Source organism: Microchirus variegatus (genome assembly GCF_963457635.1).
Source record: "Microchirus variegatus genome assembly, chromosome: 5".
Lineage (NCBI taxonomy): Eukaryota > Metazoa > Chordata > Actinopteri > Pleuronectiformes > Soleidae > Microchirus > Microchirus variegatus.
In genome coordinates, this window is record NC_139806.1 from 4,609,352 (window position 1) to 4,634,294 (window position 24,943).

Here is a 24,943-nt window from a genome sequence, read left to right on the forward strand (position 1 = left end):
TTGACTGTGTTTCTATAATAGTAAGGCAATATGGTGATCATTACCGAGGAAACAAATAACCACACAACGCAGTGGCAGAGGGGCGAGACCACAAAGAGACGCTCAAAGTTTTCAAGCTTTGGGTTCGGGCAGTTTCTGTGTGTGTGTGCGCGGACCAGTGAAGGTTTTTAACCAACAAAGTGAGGTCATTTTTACGACGTTGGGACACTTTTTTTTTTTCATTGAAATCACTTCCTTAGATTGTTAAGATGCTATACTCCTCAATTCGGTACAAAAACCCTGTTTTCCAGTCCCGGTGTTTCACACACTTTTTGCTCTGGGGCTCCACCTGGAGACATTTTATGGTACTGCACCCAGTAGTTCTTTATAGATGTCATTCATGAAGTAGATATTTGTAATTGTGTTGTATTTATAAAGTGTAAATGCTGTTCCTCTGTCCTTTTGTCAGCACTTTTTTCCCCAGTCCTCAGTATGCACCAAGTACAAGAATGTGTGTGTGTGTGTGTGTGTGTGTGTGTGTGTGTGTGTGTGTGTGTGTGTGTGTGTGTGTGTGTGTGTGTGTGTGTGTGTGTGTGTGTGTGTGTGTGTGTGTGTGTGTGTGTGTGTGTGTGTGTGTGTGTGTGTGTGTGTGTGTGAGTGACAGATTCAGACACTGAGATCGTACAGTCGCATTCTAGTGTCACAAACATGCTTTCGCTTTCAACTCAATAGAAACGTCAGCGCAGTCTGTCCACACACACACACACACACACACACACACACACACACACACACACACACACACACACACACACACACACACACACACACACACACACACACACACACACACACACACACACACACACACTTCAATGGCAAAAAAAAAAAAAAATGATGAGGTCCTTTCAGTGCGAGGACCTGAGGGAGAAGAGGCAGACGAAGGGCAGGGGAGTTCCCCCTCAGTCATCAGACAGCAATGACACAACACTGCAGGGAGAGCAGCTGGACACACCACAGATACAGAAGGAAGACAAACCTCTTATCAGTCTATTTCACAACCACGTCACCCTGGCGGCTCAGATAATGAAGATCTGGTTTGCACCATAGTTCATTCCAGAATCTTAAGGGCTACACAGACGGGTTTATGGGAGACTGTTGGGCTGAAATCTGTTTGCGGAAAATTACTGCGATGAGAAGCAGAACTGATAGCTCTCGGGTCATAAAGATGCCGAGACGCTGGTGAGGGCGACTGCAATGTAGTGTGATAATTAGGGTCGCTTCACATATGAATCGCGATTCTAATTGTCCACGATTTTGAATCGATTCATAAACTTTTTGAAAAACATTTTTGGAATCGAGAGTCTTTGGAATTGAGCAACGTCGGAATCGAGAATTGTATGAATCGAATCGGTTGAATCGAGAATCGATTTTGAACCAAAACGTGACCCTCAGAATCGGAATCGACTCGAATCGTGAGCCACCCAGAGTGATATTGCAGTGGAGTAGAGCTGCAACTAAGGATTATCTTTGTAATTGATTAATCAGTCAGTTATTTTCTCCATGAATCGTTTGGTCCATAAAATTTAAAAAAATGTCGATCAGTGTTTGTCAATCCTGGAAATGACGATGTTCTCGAACGTCTTGTTTTTGTCCACAAACCAAAATGATTCAGTTTTAATGATTTCTTTGTTATGTGGAGCAAAGAAACAAAGAGAAAATCTCAATTATCAAAATAGTTGACCGATTGTTTCATCTCTAGTTGAAATGTTTCTGGACACACATTTTCCCGCCAAAAATCAAGCCATTTAACGCAAACGTTAACTCGAGCAATTCACGGACAGCAGCTTTACAGTGGAATTGGTTCATCTCTGTATGGGAAACCTAGCGTCTCATAATAATAATCATAATCATCATCATCATAATAATAATAATAATAATAATAATAATAATAATAATAAAAAAAGGAACATATTTTTTTCAAGTGCCAAGTGCATTTCGAGCAGCTTCTGGCAAAGCACCACTTGGCCTTTCTTGACTCTTTCCTGGCTTTGTGATGCAAAATATCAAAAGCATTCTTGAGCCTTTTCCACTCGTCTGATACTGTTAAAGCGGCGGACAGTGAAGTGGCTCGAGCTGTCACCTGGCAACACTCGACACAACAACTAGAAAACCTTTTTCTCAAATGTATTTCAATGCACTGTGACGGCTAAGTAGCATGCATAGTAACCTGACTTCAGAAAGCCACAGTGGGTCACTTTTATTTTGTTTTATTTGTGGACACATCACCAGGGATGCTTTTGATGGTGGAGACGAGGCAAAAAAAAAAAAAGAAAAGGGAGGGAGGGAAAGAAAAGGGGGGGAAAAAAAGAGCAGGAAGTGGACAATTGAGGAGGCTCTGATCGCAGTCTTTTGGTTTTTCCCACCGTGAGACTCGGTCACCCATAGTGAGCGCCCCCAGGCCTCGGTAACCATTGGCTTCCAAATGAAATGGTCTTTGTAAGTTAAAAGGTGTGCCAGACTCTCGGCTATAGACCCCTGCAACAAAGGCGCTGGTTAAATAGCATGGGAACCCCCCTAAGGGTGTGGGCCACGGTCAGTTGGTGTGTGCAGTCAGGGCTTGGACAGTGTGAGGGGTGTGTGTGGCTAAATATTGTTAGTTTAGTGTGTATGGGAAAAAACTGACACTGTTCTAAAACGGTTCGTAGAAAAGCGATAGTTTGGAGCATGAAAAAAGCCAATTAATGGACCAATAACCATCCAAAACAAAATGATTCCGTTTAAATGATTTCTTTGTTCTACAGAGCAAAGAATCCGACAAATATTCAACTATTTAGACGCTGAAAACTTGTGGTAATCATTAAAAAAAAAAAAAACTTGTGCCGGGCAAGCTAACGTCGTTAACGTATGACGTGTTTCCTTGACGACTAACTGGAAAAAGACATGCGACGCCATGTTTACGTGCTGCAGCACCGGAATCCAGGCACCATATACCCATTAGCTCTGTTAGCTGCGTTAGCTCCTTTAGCGCCGTTAGCTTCGCCATAACATTATGAATCAAAAATCGGTTTTGAATCGAATCGTAGCCCCATAAATGGGAATCGAATCGAGTCGGGAGATAGTAAAAGATTCCCACCCCTGCTAAATACGCTAAACAAAAGTTCCATTGAAAGTCCTCATGACCTGGTTCTCGGAGCACAAGCACATTTTTGTATTTTGTATTTGCTGCTGTCTTTATTCAAGTGTGGGAGAGGATGATGAGGATGATGGGGAAACTTCAGGAGCGATAAAACCAGATACGTTTAAACTGATTCGCTAAAGACACGTCGTTCCCTGAGACGTGGCGTCTGCGTCTGAATGGCACGTCAGGGTATGAAAAGAATCATTTAGATGGCAGCTTATTAAATTCCCCCGGTGTACAAGATGAGTCATCAGAAATCTCTGAACAGATTTGAGGGCAGAGCAACCTTTAAAAATGGCTCATTTGATGTTATTCAGTTGCTTATCGGTGACATTTCAAGCAACATAGATAGATGTGTGTAATGTGTTGTCATGGGGACTTTTAACAACTTCGTTCACCCGTGGGTTGATCAGCTGCAGAGCAGCCAGGTCGGCTCAGTGAAACACAATCTGTACTCTGACTCTGGGACGAGCTCCAACTGCAAAAAGGCCTGTGCTGAAGAACAGACTGTAAGCAGCTGCTGTGTGCGTCCAGTTAGCTCCGTCATCACATTTTATTTTTTATAATTTAACAATTTCCACTGCCTTACTAAGTTATTCTTAGGTTTTTTTTTTTTATCTTGATCCAAAACCCAAAGGATAAGAAGAAAAACCTCAGGAGGCACAATCACCGAAATCAAGCAAGTCCAGGGAAGCTAACATCCTGCTGATTCTTTACATCAGCCCCGGAGTTTGATGAACTGAGGAGGGAATGGAAGCAAGGACAGAGGGAACGACACAAAAGGCCAAGGAGCCTAGGTCGAGGATAAGTCGCCGCTTTGACGCAGAGGCTGGCCAAAAGGAGACAATCGGAGACAATTATCCAGACAAACCCTCTCCAATCACACGGCCATTCACGCTCAACGCTGTATCGCTTTCATCGTTCATTCGTTCTTCTGGTTACATCTCAGAATGAGGAAATTAAGGGAGCGATTATGGGCTCGGGCTGTGGATATATTCCACAGACGGTGTGAGAAGAGGTCAGAACAAACAGGACTGGGAATCTCACAGAAGCGATGACGAGTTCAATGGGCGGCTTCCAATCGAGCAAGAAGAACATGGAGCGATAGACCCGTTCCTTCATCTGAATCGGCACCAGAGTTCCCGACTCGTAGCTGACTTATATTTAAGGCTGCAGCGATTACTCGAGTGATTCGAGTAACTTGATTACAAAAATTCCTCGAGTTATTAGTTTAATTCCTATCTCGCACGGCCTGTTCAGCGCAGGGATCATTGTTCCGCACACGGACCGTTTATGCAGACGCACACCGCACAAAAGTGTGGGACCATTTCACGCTGAAACAAGAAGCCAACAAGGTGCAGTGGAATCACTGTAAACTACCTACACTGTAAACTGGCGTAACCACAACAACACGTCCTCAACGATTCAGCATCTGAGCCGATAGCATCCAGTTGCTAATGTTTCTGGCACACTCTAACGTAAACATTGATGCTAGCTGATTTAATGTAGCTTACTAGGGCTGCAGCTATCGAATCGTTTATTGAAAGAATAGTCGATTGAATAGTCTGTGACAAAAATATTCTATAGCTGCAACTTTTTAAGATAAATCGCGTTTTAAAGACGTAATCCACTTGAACTTCCTGGGACAAACCTCCTGTGAAAGACATCAGATTCAGAACTACTTCTGTCACTAATCAATCGTGACTTGAGAGAACCAAAAATGACGACAATTCCCATAATCCCGTGCTGCTTTTGCGGCGTCATCAAACTAGCGCATTTGTTATTTTGTTCATTGTTAGATGCACAGTTTAATAAAGCAAATGTTCTGGCTTGATTCTGGATTGCAAAGCTATGGAAACAGAAGTAGAGTTGCCCAAAAGACTGTAGTTTTAGTGGTAGTTTGGAATATTTTTGATTGGTATCACGCGGGAATTCAAAGGTAACGTACACTACCGTTCAAAAGTTTGGGGTCACCTATACAATTGTTTTGTGTTTTCCATTAAAGGGATAGTTCGGAATTTTGAACATAAGAACTTTTTTCCAACTCAGCCGGTGTGATGGAGACGTCTGGAGACGTTTTCAAGAAATTTCATTCAGTTCTTCTAGTTGCCGAGTTCGCTGATGCTATGGCTAGCGCAAGTCAATGATACAAGTTAGCATGGCATTAAAAACACTCATACTGACTCCGCAGTGCACCCGAGGCAAATCGATTGTAACTAACCCAGACTATCGATGTACATATCTGTGTTGATAGAATAATATTTGAATCAAAACTAACGTCGCATCGCATGAATTTTTGAGGGACTACTTTCTCAGCACTATGCTTCCGGCAGTGGAATCAGTCTGCCGCTGCCATAGCCTAACAGGAAGTATGACGCGCTGCTGCTGCTGCTGAGACATAAATCCTTCAAATTGCAAGGTTGGTTTTATTTCAAACATTCTCAGATAACACAGATATGTATTATCTGTGTTGTATGTATTTAATGCCATGCTAACTCTTACCATTGACTTGCGCTAGCCATAGCATCAGCGAACTCAGCAACTAGAAGAACTGAATGAAATTTCTTGAAAACGTCTCCAGACGTCTCCATCACATCGGCTGAGTTGGAAAATAGGTCTTAAGGCCACATTATACTTCTCCGACTGCGTATGCGTTATCCGTCTGCGTCACCACGGAGACGCCTCGAGCATTTATACTTCTGCGTCGTGGTGACGGACACTCGCTGCAATTTCCCGCCCGATCAGTAGGGGTCGCTGCGCAAGGTTGTTGTGCTTCTGGCTACAGTGAGCAATGGCGTCCGAGAAAGAAAGAGAGAGAAAGACTGTTGTTGTTGAAAAAGTGGCCGTTTCTCACTTTTCTGTGTCACGGAACGCAGTTTTAAGATAATTTGAGGCGAGAAATTGGCCATTTAGAGTCTAAACATGTGCTGTGTGTGTTAAGATATGACGTATTTATAGTTCGGCAGCGGCGTTATCGGCGGGGATCAGCTCCGCCTCTGTCAGGACGCCCGGAGCGCACTGAGAGCCGGCACAGAGCAGCTTAGCTCGGCCTGTCCTGAGGACCAATCGCAGCTCTTGCCGTCTCCGTAGTCCCTTGACGGAGTGACGGACACTTAAAAAATATTCCGTGCACCCGGAGACGACGCAGAGGCTCTTCGACAGGTTCTGCGTCGACGCAGAGGACTCTGCGTAGCTACGCAGAGCACTTTACGCAGGAGTATAAATTGGGCTTTATGTTCAAAATTCCGAACTATCCCTTTAGAAGTCACACCAAAAGAGTTGATATGATGATGATATGAGATAAAAAGCTGCATGGACGATCAACGTCTGACACGTGTCGCTGAGCGTCCAGATAGAAGGAGACAGTTTGTAACGGTGTCCACCAATCACAACCTGCACCACGCCTCCAGAGAACCAATCACAACCTGCACTACGCCTCCAGAGAACGAGGGAGAGGAGAGAACTAGAAAAAACATAAGAGTGCTCTTTGGTGTAGAAGCAGATGAGATAAGATACCGCTTAATTACTTCATTCATCGGCAAAACTTTAATCCCATTGTAACAGCGGCCGTGTTTCATCCCACTGATAACTCACAACACTTTGAACACAGCTACACACACACACACACACACACACACACACACACACACACACACAGTGTGTTGTATGTACACACACACACACACTCAAAGATTTCCTTTTTGCTGCCGTGGCATAAAAACTGCTTAGTGTGCCACATGCTCCCTCTTTTTTTTTTCTTTTAGGCAAAATTTAACTAAAGGGGAAAAAAGTTTTTTCCAAAGTTGTGTATTAGTTTCATACGTGAAGAACCAGTTTTACAGAAAATAGCATCCGAACACCAACACGCACGTTCTGTGTGGATAAACAAAAGCCACCTCTCCGCCATTTTGATCTTTGAATTAAATTCTTTGAATTGTGTAAACGTGCCAATTAAGGAGCAACCTGCGAATCCAGTCAAGATTATACTGACAATAATTGCGATTACAGATGCAACTAATGATTATTTGTTTGTCAAACCTGGAAATGACGATGTTCTTGAATGTCAATTTTACTGAACAAAGAAAATATTTACATTTAAGAAGCGAAAACAATCAGAAATCTTGTTTTAATCGATTATCAAAATGAATAATCGATGAATTGTTTCAGTTCCAACTGCGATGTTATTGCAATGACTTTGTTTTTCTCTGTTCCCGATTATTACGGTAATAGAAATTCACTGCAATTCTATCCCAATATCATACGTATGTATGTTGTCCCATCACTTGTTGGCGACCACTGAATAAAAAAATCATGTATTGTGTGAATTAACATAATCCCCACTCCCCCATAAAAACACCCACTAACCGTCACAGACCCAGATCCTGCTGTATGCTAACATTTAGCGTTCCATTCTGATTAATTGTTTATTCCACCTGCTGAAAAAAGCCATTCAATTGGCTTTAAATGGGTTTTTGATGATGAAAACGTGTTTTATCGGAATGTGTGCAGGTTTTTATCGGTTATTAGCATTGGCGAGAACGCAAAACTGGGGGCAAACGTGCAAATATTGTCCTTTTTTTCCCCTCCATTTTTTTGGCACCCAGCAAGCAAACATTAGCCATGGGAACGGTTACAAAACACAAGTGTTATTGTTTTTTTAAATGTAAAAACTTAGTTCTTCAGCTAAAACAATCACAGCCATCTTTGTGTGGGTGCGGAGTCGGCGGCGGCGGCAGCGGGGGGGTTGGGGGGTGAAGAGGGTCAGTGTGTGAACAAACAAGTCAAAAAAAGGCCATGGAGACATTTTAAATGTGTGTGTGTGTGAGAGGGTGAGAGGTCTTGACCAGACTTATCCTCACGGCTGTTGACCACATTAATCACTGTGTGTGTGTGTGTTGCTGCACTTGACTGCTCCTATCAATTCAACGTCATTCCTCCCTCTGCTCCCTCCTTTTCTTTTTCCCTCCCCCCACCACAGTCTCTCTCTCCTCCTGTGTGTGATGGACTGCTGAGAGCCTAATGAGGTCCCTCCCTCCTCTTTGGCTTTTCCTCTGTGTGTGTGTGTGTGTGTGTGTGTGACAGAGAGGGGAGGGATGATGGTGGTGATGATGGTGGTGATGGTGATGGTGGTGGTGGCAGAGGTGACAGGTTCGTTATGTACTTCTTAGATTTTGCCTTTCGGCTCCTCTCCTCTTCCTCACTTCACACCTCCGTTCCTCTTTCCTTCACACCCACTTCTCCCTCGCTTCCCTCTTCTCACCCATCCCATCTTTTGCCCTCCTTGTCTTCTTCCTCCTCCTCCTCTTCCTCTGCAGTCACCTTCCCATTCATTTGTTGGCGAGGCTGCAGCCTAATGGGCCGTAGCAGGCCTCGCGCTACACAAACCCACACAGAGTGAAGGCCACATTATACTTCACCGACTGCGTCACCACGGAGACGCCTCGAGCCTTCATACTTCTGCGTCTGACGGACACGCGCTGCAATTTCCCGCCCGATCAGTAGGGGTCGCTGCGCAAGGTTGTTGTGCTTCAGGCTACAGTGAGCAATGCCGTCCGAGAGAGAAAAACTGTTGTTGTTGAAACAGCGGCCGTTTCTCACTTTTCTGTGTGACGGAACGCAGTTTTAAGATAATTTGATGCGAGAAATTGGCCATTTAGAGTCTAAACATGTGCTGTGTGTATTAAGATATGACGTACTTATAGTTTGGCAGCGACGTTGCCGGCGGTGATCAGCTCCGCCTCTGCGGATGCTGGGTGCGCACTGTGAGCCGGCACAGAGCAGCGATATCTCGGCCTGTCCTGAGGACCAATCGCAGCTCTTGCCATCTCCGTTGTCCCTTGACGGAGTGACGGACACTTAAAAAATATTTTGTGCAGTCGAAGATGATGCAGAGGCTCTGCGACAGGCTCTGCGTCGACGCAGAGTCTCTGCGTAATCTACGCAGAGTCTCTGCGTAATCTACGCAGAGCACTTTACGCAGAAGTATAAATTGGGCTTGATGTTATTAGCACGAGAGAGAGAGAGTAATGAAAATGAACGAGAATCATGTTCAGAAATAAGGTCCGTGCGGCCGATTCACGGCAACGCAGCTGGGCCATTAACATGTGCCGAGGAGCCGCGATCCACTCTCCAGACTGATGTGATTATCATGCATCTGTCTGACCAGTTGGTTTCCTGGCTTGTTTATAGAGGAAGAGGCCAAGCCTCAGAGCAGCATGACCCCCCACCACCACCACCACCACCACCACCAGGCTCTTCCTGGACAGAGCAGTGAGTCACGTCCAGGGGAGCCAGGGTTTTTTACAAAGGATGACCATAAATCCATGGCGTCATCACCGCCCAGAGGAGCTCGTTTATAATCCCTTTCATACACGAGTCTGTATGAACTAGGTTTTTAAATTAAAAAATACCAACAATTGTGTTTTGTAACGACTACCACTGAAGAAGAAAAAGGACAATATATGCACGTTTGCCCGAGTTTTGCGTTATTGCCAATGCTGTAACCGATAAATGCATACAAGCCGATAAATTCGCATTGGTCAAAAACCCATTTAAAGCCAGAATGGAATGTCTTTTTTCAGCTGATGATGACTTGTTTCATCCATAAAGTTGTGTGCAAGTTCGAGGAGAAAGCTAAATGTTAGCATACGTCAAACCAGCAGGATCTGGGTCTGTGACGGTTTGGGCTCAACGGATAAATAAGTGCAGCGAAAGAATTGATCTCAGGTTGTTCGCAAATGCAGAATTGACACGACGACCGTAAAAATGAGATTACTTTTGTGCGTTTCAGAGCTTTAGCCAACATTAGCAGCTGTATGTAAACATAGTTTACGGTGATAAAGTCGAGCCGAATACTCGGCCAAAGAGAGATGGGAGTGTCTGAGGCTTTTCAGAACCTTTTCAGGGCCAGGTCACAATTCAGATTCACACAGCCAACGACTCCGATTAATTCAGCCACAGAGAAAGGCCCTGTTCCATTTGCTAATGCACACCGACAGTCTGAATCACCATAATAGGGGACTTGGTTGCTAAGTGATATAATTATTCGTACTTTTAGCACTAAGTGCTTCCTTTAAAGCCTCATCCACACGTTTGGGGAAAGGGAACGCTGCAGCGAAAGTGAGCGATCTAAAGCACAAGATGACCAGAGAGGAGAGAGATAAACCTTTAGCAATTAGCAATGTGCACTTGAAGAGGTCAGTGTGGATGGATCACATGATCAGTGTTAAATGCAGGTAAATTAAAAAAAAGAAAACCACAATGTTCGGCCTCACACATGCAGAAAGAAGAAGAAGAAAAAAGACCAGCATCACGATTGTCGACTCATTTCCTGAGATCAAAGTGGACCAAATGTATGGAAATAGTTTCTAATCCAACCATTAATGGATGTTTCACACACAATGGACTCCTATGGGCCCTCGTCAGCCTCTTTGGCAATAATAGCACTGTTGTTGTGAGGGGCTTTGAGTGCTGCAGAGATGGGAGAAGCACATAGGATACAGGCACTCACTGCAATACACAACTGTGTGTGTGTGTGTACTCAAAAGAAGAGTGGTGTGGTGGTGATGACTGATATCTGTGATCTACGACTGGCCGTTTCAAGTGGAGACTGGCAACGCACCAAGGCAGCAAATTCTCTGCATTCAAAGGGAGAATGGAAACGCGTCAGAGTGGAGATCAAGAAACAGCCAGGACTGGCCAACACAAAGCAGGGCATTATGGGAACACATGAAATATGTAGAGGGGAGATTCTGTTCTGTGTTCTAAATGCAACAGACGAGGAGAGATAATCACATTTTTTTTTACAATAACATTCTATGAAAGCGCTTTCAGTTTTGGTCGTCCAATCGAGTTGATGCTATGCTACGCAACAATTATTATTTTTATAATTATTTGACCTTCGACATTCAGCCCCATCCTTTTTACACAACAGTAGTGAACACACAAAAGCCGAGCACCAGAACAGTGGGCAGCACTTATCTGCACCCATGGAGAATCGGGTGCCTGGCTCAGGGGTCAACCATAGCCCTTTACCTGTCCAGGGATTTGAACCAGTTGCTTATAAGTCCTTTCCTCTTGGACCTGGATTCCAAACACTCCCAATCTGTGCGGAATGCGTACGTACGCAGATGGCGTCATAGGACACACGTGGTTGCACTCGTAATCTTCCACGAACACAACTGTTCCTCAGTGCAGATTAGAGATTTGATTTATTTTCTTTTATGGTCAACCTCAGACACATCTGTCAAACCAGAATCATTCAATTTAAAGACAAGATTTTGTTCTTGTGAGCAGACTGTCAGTGTGTATTTGGATAGAGGGGCATACTTGGCACTAACCACACATGGCCATGGATCACTGGGGACAAATGCTAAAACCTGGTCTGAACTGGCCGCAAGTCTTGGTATCTGGTAGAAGTATTGCGAGTCCGGTTGAAGCTAAAAATAAACATGAATTGAAAAGATTGTGATGTGAATGAACATGCTTACAGTTGACCGTGTAACCTGACGCCCAAGCCTTTTAATTCTGTTCTATTGAACACTGTGTTATGTCCATTCAAAACAACAATCCTAACCCTGCCACTCAGTACATACTCTTGTTTTGCATCTTGTTGACTGTGCATTCACTTCCATGTCTACATGTTGATTGGAAAGACTTACAGTCATCTCATAGGCTAACACAGAGGTGTAGTCAGCAGCCAGTTAGCTTAGGATAAAGACTTTACCGCTCATTAAGGTTTAGTTAATGTTTGTGAAACATTCTTTGTGGCTGGACTTTGAACTGAGGCGTGTTGCAGGCTGGAATAAGCTAACGGCCCCCTGGCTCCTGGGTTTATCTTCACAATACAAGCATCAATCTTCTAAATAAACAAATACTGTCCCACATTCTCAGCTTAGAAGGAAGGATCTGTTGCCTCCACTACCGTACGTTCTACCATGTTTTCACCCCCCCCCCTTCCGTCCGTCTGTTATAGCGTGTTAGCAGGATTACTGGAAGAACTGCTTAAAGGATTTTCCAGAAACTTTGTGGAGAGATGGGGTTTGGTTCCAAAAGAGATCCCATTAAATTCTGGTGCGGATCCCGATACGAGAGCATATGCAAGAGTTGGCTAACTCCCAAGACACGCCGGCCCAACAGTTGCCTGCCGGGCAGTCAACGACCAAGTAGAGACCCAGAAATGACAAAGCAAGTAAGTTTGTGCTACTTGCCACCATGGCCCAATTCATACCAAAATATAACCAGGTCTTCTTAGGCCTTGTCCAAATTGAGCCAGAACTTTACCTATACGAACAATCTTACAGAGCTTTCTGTGAACGCTGGATAGTTTCAGGAAATGTCTTCATACACACTCTAAACATTGTGGTATACCTATGCTAGGCCTGTAGCGTAAAAAGAGGACAACAAGGCAGTCTATGACCTAAATCATTTCCCTAAAAACTGCGTATTGGTTGTACATTTCAGGGATGCCAAAATGTGGCCGTGCGTGGAGCCCTAACTAAGACATCACCACAGAAAGATCACGTTAAAATTAACTATACATAAGACTACCTGACTTAAGTTTTTTGAAGAGTTCCTTTGAAGGGCCAAAGATTGTGAGTTCTGCTTGAGTTAGTTTTATCCAACCATCAAGTAATCAATGGCTTCACCGAGATGAACAAAATGGCTGTTTTTCCTTCGCCTCACTGGGGTTAAAATGGAGGAAGGAAATGAGTTTGAGGGTCAATAGATTACAGACAGCTTTTATGTTTTAGTCGGGGGGGAAATTATGCTTTTGGCAAAAAACTGGCGAGGCCTGAACTTCTGACTTACAGACAGTGACATCATCTTTTGCGTGGCTGGGGAGGCTTAGGTTGATGCATGTCTTACATTTACCCAAAGAATCTCAAAGTCTACAAATAGGACTAACCCCCCCCCCCCCCCCACCACCAATAGATTATTGTTTTTTTTGGAACAATGCTACCCGTCACTGCGTTCCTCCCTCACCTAAGTCATCCTGGTTTTCCCCTCCTGCCATGTTCCACACCCCAGGCATTGCTTTTATTTTTTATGGAAATGCGTCACTTAATCTCACGTGGGTTATGAGATGAGACTTTACATGAACAATATACAATTTCCAAACCCTCCTGGAGCCGTGGTGCTTCTGCGGCACAGCAATCCAGTTCAATTTGGTTGTGTTTTGCATTTCAAATCCCCTCGCGCCCTCCATTTTCTCTTGCTTTCTCCCCAACATTTGTTAGGCAATTACAACCAAACAAGGACATAATGGTCCGGTCTGCAAGCCTCAACAATCTTCTTTTAAGTCCAGCTTCTGTCGAACAGAGACTGGGGGTGGTTGGTGGGGGGGAACAAATGTGTACAACAACCATGGAAAGTACACAATTTTACACACACTAGACACAGCCAATAAAAGACAGGTGTGGAGCAGTGCTATAACTGAACACAGCCGCTTGTTGGCTTCAAAAGCTACGAGGACAAGGCCACCATTGATCTCGGCTGATAATTTAACACCCACCACCCAAGGTAAAAGCACTAAAGCTGGGGGGGGACACACAAAAGCAACACGCACAGGATAGGCAGGCATGATAACAAGACACACAACCACACACACACACACACACACACACACACACACACGTTGCACTGTAACACAACTGTTGTTGAGAGACGTGCTGAGCAAACAGTACCATCAGCAAGTGATGCCTGTTTTCTACTCAAACAAGTCTCGCAAGAGTGGAAGTCACAGCAGTGACGAGAAGAATTATTCTAAACTGAGCATAGTCAGCTGATAATTAGAGATTATCTGGATTTTTTCAAAAAAAAAATACCTTTTTAAAACAAAAGTTGTCGCCTTCTTTGTTGGTTGGTGGTGTTTCCCTTATTTCGTTATTCCTCAGGCAAACTCTGCGATTATAATTTATATTTCTAATCTTGTCAATGTCTTGACTATATTTTCTATTAATTTTCGCAACTCTTTTGATGAATAAAACTTCTAATGGGAAAAATCAACATAAATTGTATAGGTGACCCCAAACTTTTGAACGGTAGTGTATTTGCAATAAAGCTTTATTTAAAGGTGCCATATGTAAGAATGTGTCCAAAAACAGTTATTACATTCAAATTCAAAATACAGAGGTCTTTTAGGTTTCGTTTTCTGACGTAACTGGTAACCCTTGGTTGCTCGGCAGCTGAGACTCTACTGACTGCAATGATTGGAAGACGGCGGTAGGTGGCGCCACATGACGCCAAAACATGTTTTCAAAAACATAAACATGATTTGCAGTCTGCAAAATATTTTTTTTAATGCAAATATTTTGTCTGTACTGTTGTTGTTCGTGAGTTCAGTTTGTTATATGAACATTATTCCTGAGTCTCTGTGACATATTAGGAGGATTTTATTGCCAGTTGCTTTATTACATAATGCACCTTTAAAATAAGGCTTGTGCACAGGGCACTGTGTGTATTACAGCGTTTAGAGTCGTTTGGAATGAAGACATTTCCTGAAACGGCGGCGTTTTTTCTTTTTTTAATGGGAAACGTTTCTTTCCGCGCAGTCATATTGTGTGGTGGCAAAAACGGACAAGACGGCAGCAAAAACAAAAGTACGGTTCCTCTCTACGATCGCGCAAACGTAGCGTACACATGGGCGACGCCTCGCTGTCTGGTGGAGGACGCCCTCGAATAACCACGTCTGATTAATGATTTTTATATAATAAGTCCTCATGCGCACACACACACACACACACACACACACACACACACACACACACACACACACACACACACACACACACACACACACACACACACACACACACACACACACACACACACACACACACACACACACACACACACACACACACACACACACACACACACACACACACACACACACAGGTGCCTCTCCCTTTGATGAATACAACAGAACATCCTCCTAATGGCCTCATCATTCACGAGCCTCTCCGAGAGCTAATAAGAGTGTGGGGACGATTTGTTTAACTGATTTTCTCTTTTCAAGTGTGGCAGGCATGGAATTAATTAGGCTGATTAAACATTGTCTGTCTGTAGTATGCGCTGGGGACAGGCTGAAGACGAGACTTTGTGAGTGGGTATAAACGCCTTTGTGTGCTAAGTGGCTAAAGTTGTGGCTCAGGAAATATACTTGCAAATGCACTTAAATGGCAAGAAAAAATGTTTTCTCAAATTTTGCGCTAGATCTACGCTTTCGAAATGAACCTTACAGCACTTAGAAGTTAATAATGTACCTTGTTTTTTTTTTTTTATCTTAAGTGCATTTCAACCATAATAATAATAATAATAATAATAATAATAAACACAGCCATTTCATGGAACACTTTGCAAAACAAAAAACAATCCATTAATATAACTCACATGGTTAAGGCAGTACACGTGCAGTACCTTCAAGACCAGACACACAGGAGCTCTGTCTTGGTTTTTACAATAGAAGAAAACAAAGGAGGAGGTCGTGCAAACATCTGCTGTGTCATAGACCTCGACACCACAGAGACTTTGTGTTGTAACGATCAGGAAGGAGAGTGAACGCGACACAGGACCGGCAACAAAAAGACTTTCAGAGTCGTAGGATCATCGCGGTGCGTTCGGGGTCACAAACTTTTTCCTCCTCACAACAAAAACAATATTTGGTCACAAAGACACACAGGGAGGGAGTGAATGTTGTTTTGGTAGCACAGCGGTCTCTAATCTTATTTTTAATGCTGGTCACGTTAACGCATGACGCGTTTCGGAAAAAAATGCGCGTGTGACGTCACGTTTACGCGACTCCCGATTGTTAAAATTAGTCTCTAAAGTGACGCTAAACTTTAAAAACAGAGGCACACATATGCAGTACACAGGTACGCTGGTTATTTGTACCGCTGCACTTTTCCATTAACAAACAGACGGCTAACGGCGCTAAAGGAGCTAGCGCAGCTAACTGGTAAGCGGTTGCTGGACTCCGGTGCCACGGCGCGTAAACATGCGCGTCTTTTTCCAGTCAGTCGTCATGGAAATGCATGAGGCGCTAATGTGTGTTAACGACGCTAGCGTGCCCAGCGCTACTTATTTTGCGATGTTGTATATGTTATATTTTTTGATGTAACCCTCCAATTTATCCAGGCTTGGGATAAAGGCACCAGGAGCCCCCCCCCCCCCCCTCCACTATAGCTGGGGTCAATATAGAGTGTCTAATTAACCCAATCAATGGCTCTCAGAAGTAACCCAGCCCCAACCTTCAGATTACAAGCCACGTTCCTTTTCCACCAGAGTTGGAGACTCAGACTTGGCTAAATAGACACTTTCTAACTCAATATTGATGACGGGGCTCATTCCAGCTTCCACCAAACTTCCTGTCGCAACCACCAACCCCCCCCCCCCCCCCCTTCAGCTGAAACCTCACACATTAACAGTGTTGGAGACGAAGCAGGAAAGTGAAGAAAGAACACTTGTAATATGCAAAAAAATGGCCAGTTTTGTCATATTCCAATATTGGCTATATATTTACAAGCTAGTTTGTACGAGTTGTAGCCCCGACCGAAGTTTGCGTACATGCTGCTGTTACGATTTTTTTTGTTGTTTTCACAATATTTGGCTCACTTCCAGTAGAGCTCACGTTTAATCCTCGTCAACTTCCCAGCATCACGTTTGCTGTTGCCGCCGCTTCAAAGGACGTCGGGGACCCATTACAGCTTTATGTCATTTTGTGGAGACTGTGACTTGCACACACACACACACACACATATCCATCCCCCACCCACACCCCCTTTTTTCTGTGAACAAGGGCTTTTTCTACAGCTGGGTAACAAAGCATGACCCAATAATCCCAAAGCCTGACTCAAAGCTAAAGGACCCCCCCCTTCTTCTTCCCTCCCTCCTCTTATATCCCTTCCTCCCGCTCTCTGAAGACTTCATAAGGCTCTGGTAACAGGGCTTCTGGGCACACACACACACACGTACTCAGAGGAAAAGGGGGGGGGGGTTTGCAAATACAAGCACGCTTAGCTTTGATTATTCTAATTACGACTTGGAGTGAGGAGCAGATTATTATGAACACATGGGCCAATGAGTTGCTGATGAGCTCACGTCCCCTCAGTCTCAGAGTGTTACCGTTAAGAGGGGCCGACACATGAGGCCTTTACTGGTAATGTATGTGGGGGGGGGGGGGAGGGTGGATTGAGTGAGTGAGTCAACCCTGTATGACACATCTACGTCTTTACATTTGAAGCCAAACTTCAATAACAGCAAACACGCACCAGCAAATATCCAGTGTGTAGAAATCACAATAGTTTAGCCCCCAAAAAATAGACATTATGAACTAGGGCTGTAAAGTCAAAGTCGACTGGTCGACTAGTTGGTCGACACGTTCTGGCTCCACCAAAATTTTGGTTGGTCGACCAAATTTTATTTTTTTAATTAATATTATTATCATGGTGAAGTGCTAATAGGGGTGTTTTCGAGCACCCGTGTTTCACAGGAAACATCGCGTCTTCAGAGAACACCCCCTTAATTTTCCACTACTTGGTTAAGTCCAGCCCAGTGGGTTGTTGTCGCTCTGTGACGAACGAGAGACAGACAGATTAGCGTGAATTTTAAACTTTTCGTTCACAAAAATCGACTTTCTTTGGTTGACTACAGCCCTATTATGAACAAACAAAAAAAGGTTGTTTTTGTCGTGACTTAAAGGGACACTGTGTAGTATTTATGGGTTTATATAACCCAAAATCCACTCTTTAATACATATTATGTGCTCCTGCATTGTCTAGTCGCTGTATAATAGTTTTTGTTTCATTTTCGTAGTGTTTCAAAAAGTCATGTAAAATAACATGGTCGCGGACCGCGGTTGCATTGCCACTGTTAGCAGCGAGACGCCATGTTTCTACCGGAGCCTGTAAGGACAAACGCGAGAGAACAAATCAAGCGTCTCTTTACTTGTAGCAGGAAGTCCCGCCTCCTCTCTCTCCGCTTCGTCTGCCACGGCCGCGGTAGCTCCGCCCTCTCCCTCGCCTCACGAACCTCATCTGCTGACACGGAGAAAGACGACGAGGACGACATTTGACCAGCTGAGGATACCGTAGCGCTCAGGGAAGGGAGGGGGTGAGCAGAGGAGCAGTTCTTTGCTGTAAATTTCAGCTTCTCCTCTAGATGGCACTGTAAACTACTTACTTCACCTTTAAGTCAGGGAGGTCGGAAATCTTTAAAACGTTGGTAACCTCACAAAATATTTGGTAAAACACTGGGTTTGAGCAATGCTTTCCCAAACAGAGGGTGACGCATTCATTTACAGGAACATGGGAAACGTTTTAGGGTTAGGACAGTGGCTCCCCAGGACCAGTGGTATATAATAATAATAATATAATTTTGTAAAATTGACGTCGGGAGTCTGCCGCACTAGTATTTTCAGGATTGGGGCCCTGTTCTAGTTTCGAGATTCTGTCAAGACATTGGTTGGGTCACACTAGTCCAGTCTGAATTCACATAAGTGTATGTATGTATATATATATATATATATATATATATATATATATATATATATATATATATATATATATATATATATATATATATTTTTATTATTTATAGGAACATCACTTGATGATGCTAAGCAACATCTTTGCCAGCCCCAAGTTTCGTCTTAAACGTTCAGTGACCTGCAGGGTTAGAAAAGCAGATCACAGACCCCGACCACTGCCGACACAACACCCCCCTACCCCCCCCCCCCACCAACCCCACCTGATCCCATTAGCAATTACCTGAAAGAGCAACTCCGGATCTGCCCCCAGGCACAAGTTTGACGATGATTATGAGGTATAAAGGAACACAGGAGAACCCGCTGGACTTGTAAGGAATCAGAGTAAATAAATTAGGACTGCGACTAAAAGGTATTTTTCGATGCTTCGTGTATAAAATAACAGGAAATGCTTACTGGTGTGTTTTTCCAAAACTAAGGAATCGCCGTAGAATATCTCACTCGTCAACCAGAGACCAGGCCAACACAACCTGAGACACATGACCAATAAAAACAGTGCATCCTTTTCATGTGCTGTAATTGTAACTTGAGGGCTCGTATAAATTAGGACGCATACCACGCGTTGTTAAAGTTTAATACCACTTCTTCAGACTGCCATATTTGAAACCATGCATGACCGTGTGCGTGTGCCAGCATGCAGCCCGCTCTCATTCCTGAGCTCTGCCACTGCTTTAAGTGGTGATTACATTATGCTAGGTCAGGTGAAAGTAATCTCCGCTCGATGTAATTTACAGGTGTGGAACACGATCCGTAATGAGCGCATTGTGTATGCGAGCGCTTCACACAATGTATCTGAAAACCAGCTCTGTGAAAGACGACGAGGAAGAAGAAGAAGAAGAAAAAAACAATTGTTCTCCTTGAGAAGCAAACACAATGTCCACATTCCCCAGGGTCCACGAAGCAAAAGAACAAGTCTTATCCTGGCGTCCTGTCGCTTGTTGACGGATAAACATGACGGTGTTTGCGCCGCATGTCGACGGCGACTGACCTTGAGGGAAGCGATTCGCGGCTGAGGCGGTTGCTCACAGGTGTGTGCTTTTTCTCCTCCGTTCAATTTGAATTTTAACTGAAACACACAAAGCCCGTGGCATGCGTCCAAAAATCACATGCTCCGCGGGTCATAGCTGTGTGATGGATGCATAGATGATGCACACGCCTGTGTTCGCGGATTAATGCCACGGCTCTGCTAATCTGTGTGATTCCACCCAAGCGAGGGCACGGAGTTCATGTGTTTTCTGCCACTTTGTAATTTGCTAAAGCACTGGTTCAAAGGGATAGTTAGACTGCTGTTCAAAGTTAAACCGGAGTCACTTAGAAATTATGAAGGAAAAGCACTTTTTTCAATGAATATCACACATTTTGAGAAATAAATGACAATTTTGAGGGAAAGCAATAAAATTCTAATAAAAATACAATAAAAATTTTTTGAGAAAAAATATATAATTTTGAGAGAAAAAACATTTAAGAAAAAAATTGAAATTTTGAGAAAGAAAAAAATTGAGAAAAATTTAGAATTCAGAAAATAACATTTTGAGAAAGCAATTACAATTTTGAGAAAAAATATTTAAATTTGAGAAAAAATATTGAAATTAGAGAAAAAAATTGAAATTTTGAGAAAGAAAAAAATTTAGAATTTTTTTTTAAATTTAGAATTCAGAAAAGAAAAATTTGAGAAAGCAATTACAATTTTGCGAAAAAAAGAGAAAAAATTCTAAATTTTGAGAATTAAAAAAAAGTGTGACTTTCTAATGGAAAATACTTAACAATTTGTATACGTGACCCCACACTTTTGAATGGTAGTATAGTTTGCGCTCGTCCTGGCCTGTGAGGGCACCAATAAAACAGATCTAAGCCACTTAAAATAATTATATTCGACATTAAAGTCGACATAGTCGATGCTTTCTCTCAACCTTCAACAGCCTTTTCTGATCGGAGGCTGGAGTTTGTGTCGCTTCAGAGGCAGCATACCAAAGTCCACTGGAGAAAATTGTCTATTTTACATCATGGTACACAGGAGCTGTTGATCCACTGTTGCCTCAATTTGCTGAGTGTGTGTTACACAATGTGTTATTGTGTGACTTGTGTGTTTAAATTGACCAAAGTGACTCAAACTTGTCAAATGAGATGACAGTAGACCGACATCTCCTGTGCCCCTGTGAGCTTAAAAAAAACACTTGTTTGCTCCATGGAGTTTGGCGCGGGAGAGTTGACCATTGACAATTGTCAATTTTCAGCCTTAAAAGGCGAGATAACGCAGCAAATATATTCTTAAGATATCAAAGAATTAAGTTCAACTTAAGTTTCCAGGTGGTTCAAGGGTAACGCTGACGTTCGTGGTCGATGCATCGACGATTTAACAACAACAACGACGACCTTAACGTTCTCTTGAACAGATAAATTCAATAGATCTGCTGATGCAAGCGTCTGCAACCGTGTGGGAAGCTCAGAGTTCAAGTTGTTGTTTTTAGAATACATCACAACGTCTGCTCTTCAAGAAACCTTGAACGACGACACGAGTCAGACTTTTTAAACCTCACTGTCTGCACACTTGCTCGTGTGTGTGTGATGATGTCACTTTTGTTTACAGTCAGACTCACAACTTTTACGGTCAACTAAAATAACTGTGCTGTAAACGATGCTTCCTGAAAGGTCACAAAATCACACTTTATCTGTTTTTGTACACACATGAAGTAACACAAGGTTCGGGCTGCGTGATATCAGGAGAACATGTGATATGCAATGACGCTGAATTTACTTATCTATCTTTTGTTTTTGTTCTGCAGTGAGGAGGAGGAGGAGGGGAAAAAAAGAGAAACAGACTCAACAACGTTATCAAGTCAGCCTGCAACAAATCTCACTTTCATATTCATAAGTCTCACATTTCATTGAGTTAAGGGCTAAGAATCGATGAGCATTTATGAGATGCAATTACATACAGCAGTCACACAAGCAGCCTGCACCCCCCCCCCCCCTCTCTCTGGACACACTGGAGCAAGCAACATGAAACCCCAGACAAGCTCCAGTGGCTCTCCACACCATATGGCCATAGATAAATACTCCCAGTAACCATAAAAGGAAGTGCTTTTTTTCCATCTTTTTGACGATGCACCAGTTTCATCCCCATTAATAGCTAAATATACTGCACATTTTAACCAAACAGTAAAGGGAAACGGGTATTTATTTATGCCGATTAGCAGTATAAATCGGGGTCACCGTGGAAGAACGAGAGGAAGGCACGGAATGATCACATCAACGAAAAGCGCTAGCAGCTGTAAAAAAGCGTAATTATATTGTCTGCAAGTTTCTAGCGCTAGCAGGTGTAAAAAACTTAATTGTACTGTCTGCTAGTTCCTAGCGCTAGCAGCAGTAAAAAACGTAATTGTATTGTCTGCGAGTTCCTAGCGCTAGCAGCTGTAAAAAACGTAATAGTATCGTCTGCTAGTTCCTAGCGCTAGCAGCTAGAAAAAAACGTAATTGTATTGTCTGCGAGTTCCTAGCGCTAGCAGCTGTAAAAATCGTAATAGTATCGTCTGCTAGTTCCTAGCGCTAGCAGCTAGAAAAAAACGTAATTGTATTGTCTGCGAGTTCCTAGCGCTAGCAGCTGTAAAAAACGTAATAGTATCGTCTGCGAGTTCCTAGCGCTAGCAGCTGTAAAAAACTTAATTGTATTGTCTGCGAGTTCCTAGCGCTAGCAGCTGTAAAAAACGTAATAGTATCGTCTGCTGGTTCCTAGCGCTAGCAGCAGTAAAAAACGTAATAGTATTGTCTGCTAGTTCCTAGCGCTAGCAGCTGTTAAAAAACATTACTGTATCGTCTGCGAGTTCCCAACGCTAGCAGCAGTAAAAAACGTAATCGTATCATCTGCGAGTTCCTAGCGCTAGCAGCTGTAAAAAACTTAATTATATTGTCTGCGAGTTCCTAGCGCGGTGAATAGCACAGAAAATAAAAGACGGAAAGTCAAGTGCAAAGTTAACTCCGCAGATATGGTTTGACCTCGTGGCCCAGAGAAGCCGAAACGTTGCAAAATTGATGGGCGTAGTGACGTGAGCCGAGCTTAGCCGTGGCATAACGCGATTAGCCGACAATGGCAGCGCGGGAATATTTGCATAACGCGATTTCGTAAGCAGGTGCTCCGGGCTGCCTAACGTCTGCCACTAACTCTAAAAACACCTTTATTTATTTATTGAACTCATATAGTCACATATTCATGTGCTAACTTTTCAAAGCGTATAAATTTAACTTTTATGCAAGATTTTTTTTTTTTCACTTTTTTGCACAAACCCACTTGATTTCCAACCGGGTCTCTGAGAGTGGTTTTGTGTCCGTGTTGAAACTAATGAGTGTGTGAATGGAGACGGAGCTTCTTTGCGGAATGGCCCTTTGTTTGGAAACAGCCTCGCTGGAAACGAGAGACGTTTTATCGATCATTTAAAAAAAAAAAAAACCTGGAAAAGCCTTTTGTGTCGCAAGAAGCTGCGGCCAAACCGCACACGTTACTGCGTAAAACACCGCGTTATTCTCTCTAATAACCGCACAATAACAATGTTCTGCGTGTGTTTCTACTGCGCTCTTTGTCCGCTCCGAGCATCAGCAAATAAACAAAAAACTGTGGGGGATTTTTTTTCCCTCCTCTCTCTGGGATTAACGCTGGATTAATCATAGTAAGAGACCCAATAACCGCCTTTGTTTGTAGCCTAATCTTCCTTCCACTGGTTTTAAACTGGGAAAGAAAACGACTTTTTTTTTCTCCACCAGCACAAACAAAAATAAAGCCCCGACGCTAAAACAACGCTGGGTCTTTTGTATCCGCGTCTGTCACAGCCTTCCTCCTCCTCCTCCCCCGCCTCCCCTGCCTCTCTGCCGGGGTTACAGCTCCAGCGAGCTCCGGCCGTGGAGCCCCCGGGCAGACACCGAGAACGTTCGCAAAAAAAAAGAACACAGCGGAAAAACACTGCTTTTTGTTGCGTTTATGAGAAAACACATTAATCAAGTTTAGGGTTGTAGGCAAAACTAACCGGTTAGAAAAAAGACGCAGTAGCCAGCGGCTACGAGTGACGAGTTCGCCACAATAGGAAGCCCTTTAATTTTTAAACAGCAGCTGCTGCTCGGCTAAAGCTAGCGAGCGAAACCCTCACGATCGCTGCTTCCCGTTCCACGCGAAAAGTCGACGAAAAAGCTAAAAAGTCGATAAATAAACGTCCCCACGTTAGTCACACAAAGTCGAACAAACACACTGCGGAGCGCGAGCGGCTCCGCGTTCGCCGCAAAACACTCGCTTCGCACACTTTCCACGGCAGCGGCGGAAACTTCCATCAATCATCCCCCGCATAGATCCAGCAGCAGCGGCAGCCGCGCTCGGAAACACTCCGGTGGTTGCGGAGTGTGCACGCACCGTGAAAAAGCAGCCTCTCGTTTGTTTTTAAGTGACTTACCGACTTGTAAAACGTTTTCCACACAGCCAGTCTCAAGCAGCCTGATTCCGCGGCGGAATGGCAGTCCGTCTCCGGTGCCCGCCGCTCCGGCTGCTGCCGCGGTAGCCGGAGTCGTAGCGGCGGTAGATCCTCCACCAGCAGCGGCTGCGGCAGCGGTCGTAGCTCCGGAGCCAGAGCCGCCGGGAGCCGCCGACGGACCCTCCTCTCCGGCGACTCGGCACTGAAACGACGAGTACATGCATATCTCCTTTTCGTTGCGGGGGAAAGACCAGTAAACGATGCGGCGCTGCACGGGCTCCGGGATCCGCTCGAAGCGCTCCTCCACTCTTTCGAAGGCCCATTTCTCCGCGACTGCCTTCGCGGCGCAGTCCAGTAGAGACTCCGGGGAACGGTACCGGGAGCTGGGCAAGCCGCTACCGTGGCCGGACCCCGGCCCGGGACCCCGGGGAGCAGGGCGAAGGCAGGGTCGCTTGCTGGCCGGTGGTGTGGAGAAGAGGCGATGAGGCGACTGTTCTCTGCGTCCTTCCGCCATGGCGAGCCGATCAACACTGACGAGACGGACGGTGAGAGGACACACACACATACACACACACATACACACACACACACACACGCACCCCCCCCCCCCTACACACACATGCACGCGCACACGCGCACACTCTTGTCATCAAAGCACAGTTTTCATCAAAGCGATGTCACCAAAGCTTTGTTTTTGTTGCAAGTTTGTATCAAGGCTTTGTTACCAAAGCTTTGGTTTTTTGTGTAGATTATTTTATCATAACCGTACGGTATTAAGTAGTGTGTGAA

General features: G+C 44.1%; 1 protein-coding gene across 2 annotated transcripts in view; it reads right to left on the reverse strand.

The window, feature by feature from the left end:
* zswim5 (zinc finger, SWIM-type containing 5) overlaps positions 1-24,704 on the reverse strand; it is a gene marked incomplete at both ends in the record, with an annotated part of 60,728 nt that extends 36,024 nt beyond the window's left edge. The window contains one exon of one of the 2 annotated variants that reach the window (XM_083890423.1): positions 24,137-24,704. In XM_083890423.1, coding sequence (XP_083746549.1) covers positions 24,137-24,668 — 532 coding nt within the window. The remainder of the gene's footprint in view (positions 1-24,136) is intronic. The other variant, XM_083890422.1, reaches the window with a different exon arrangement.
* Positions 24,705-24,943: the final 239 nt, after the last annotated feature.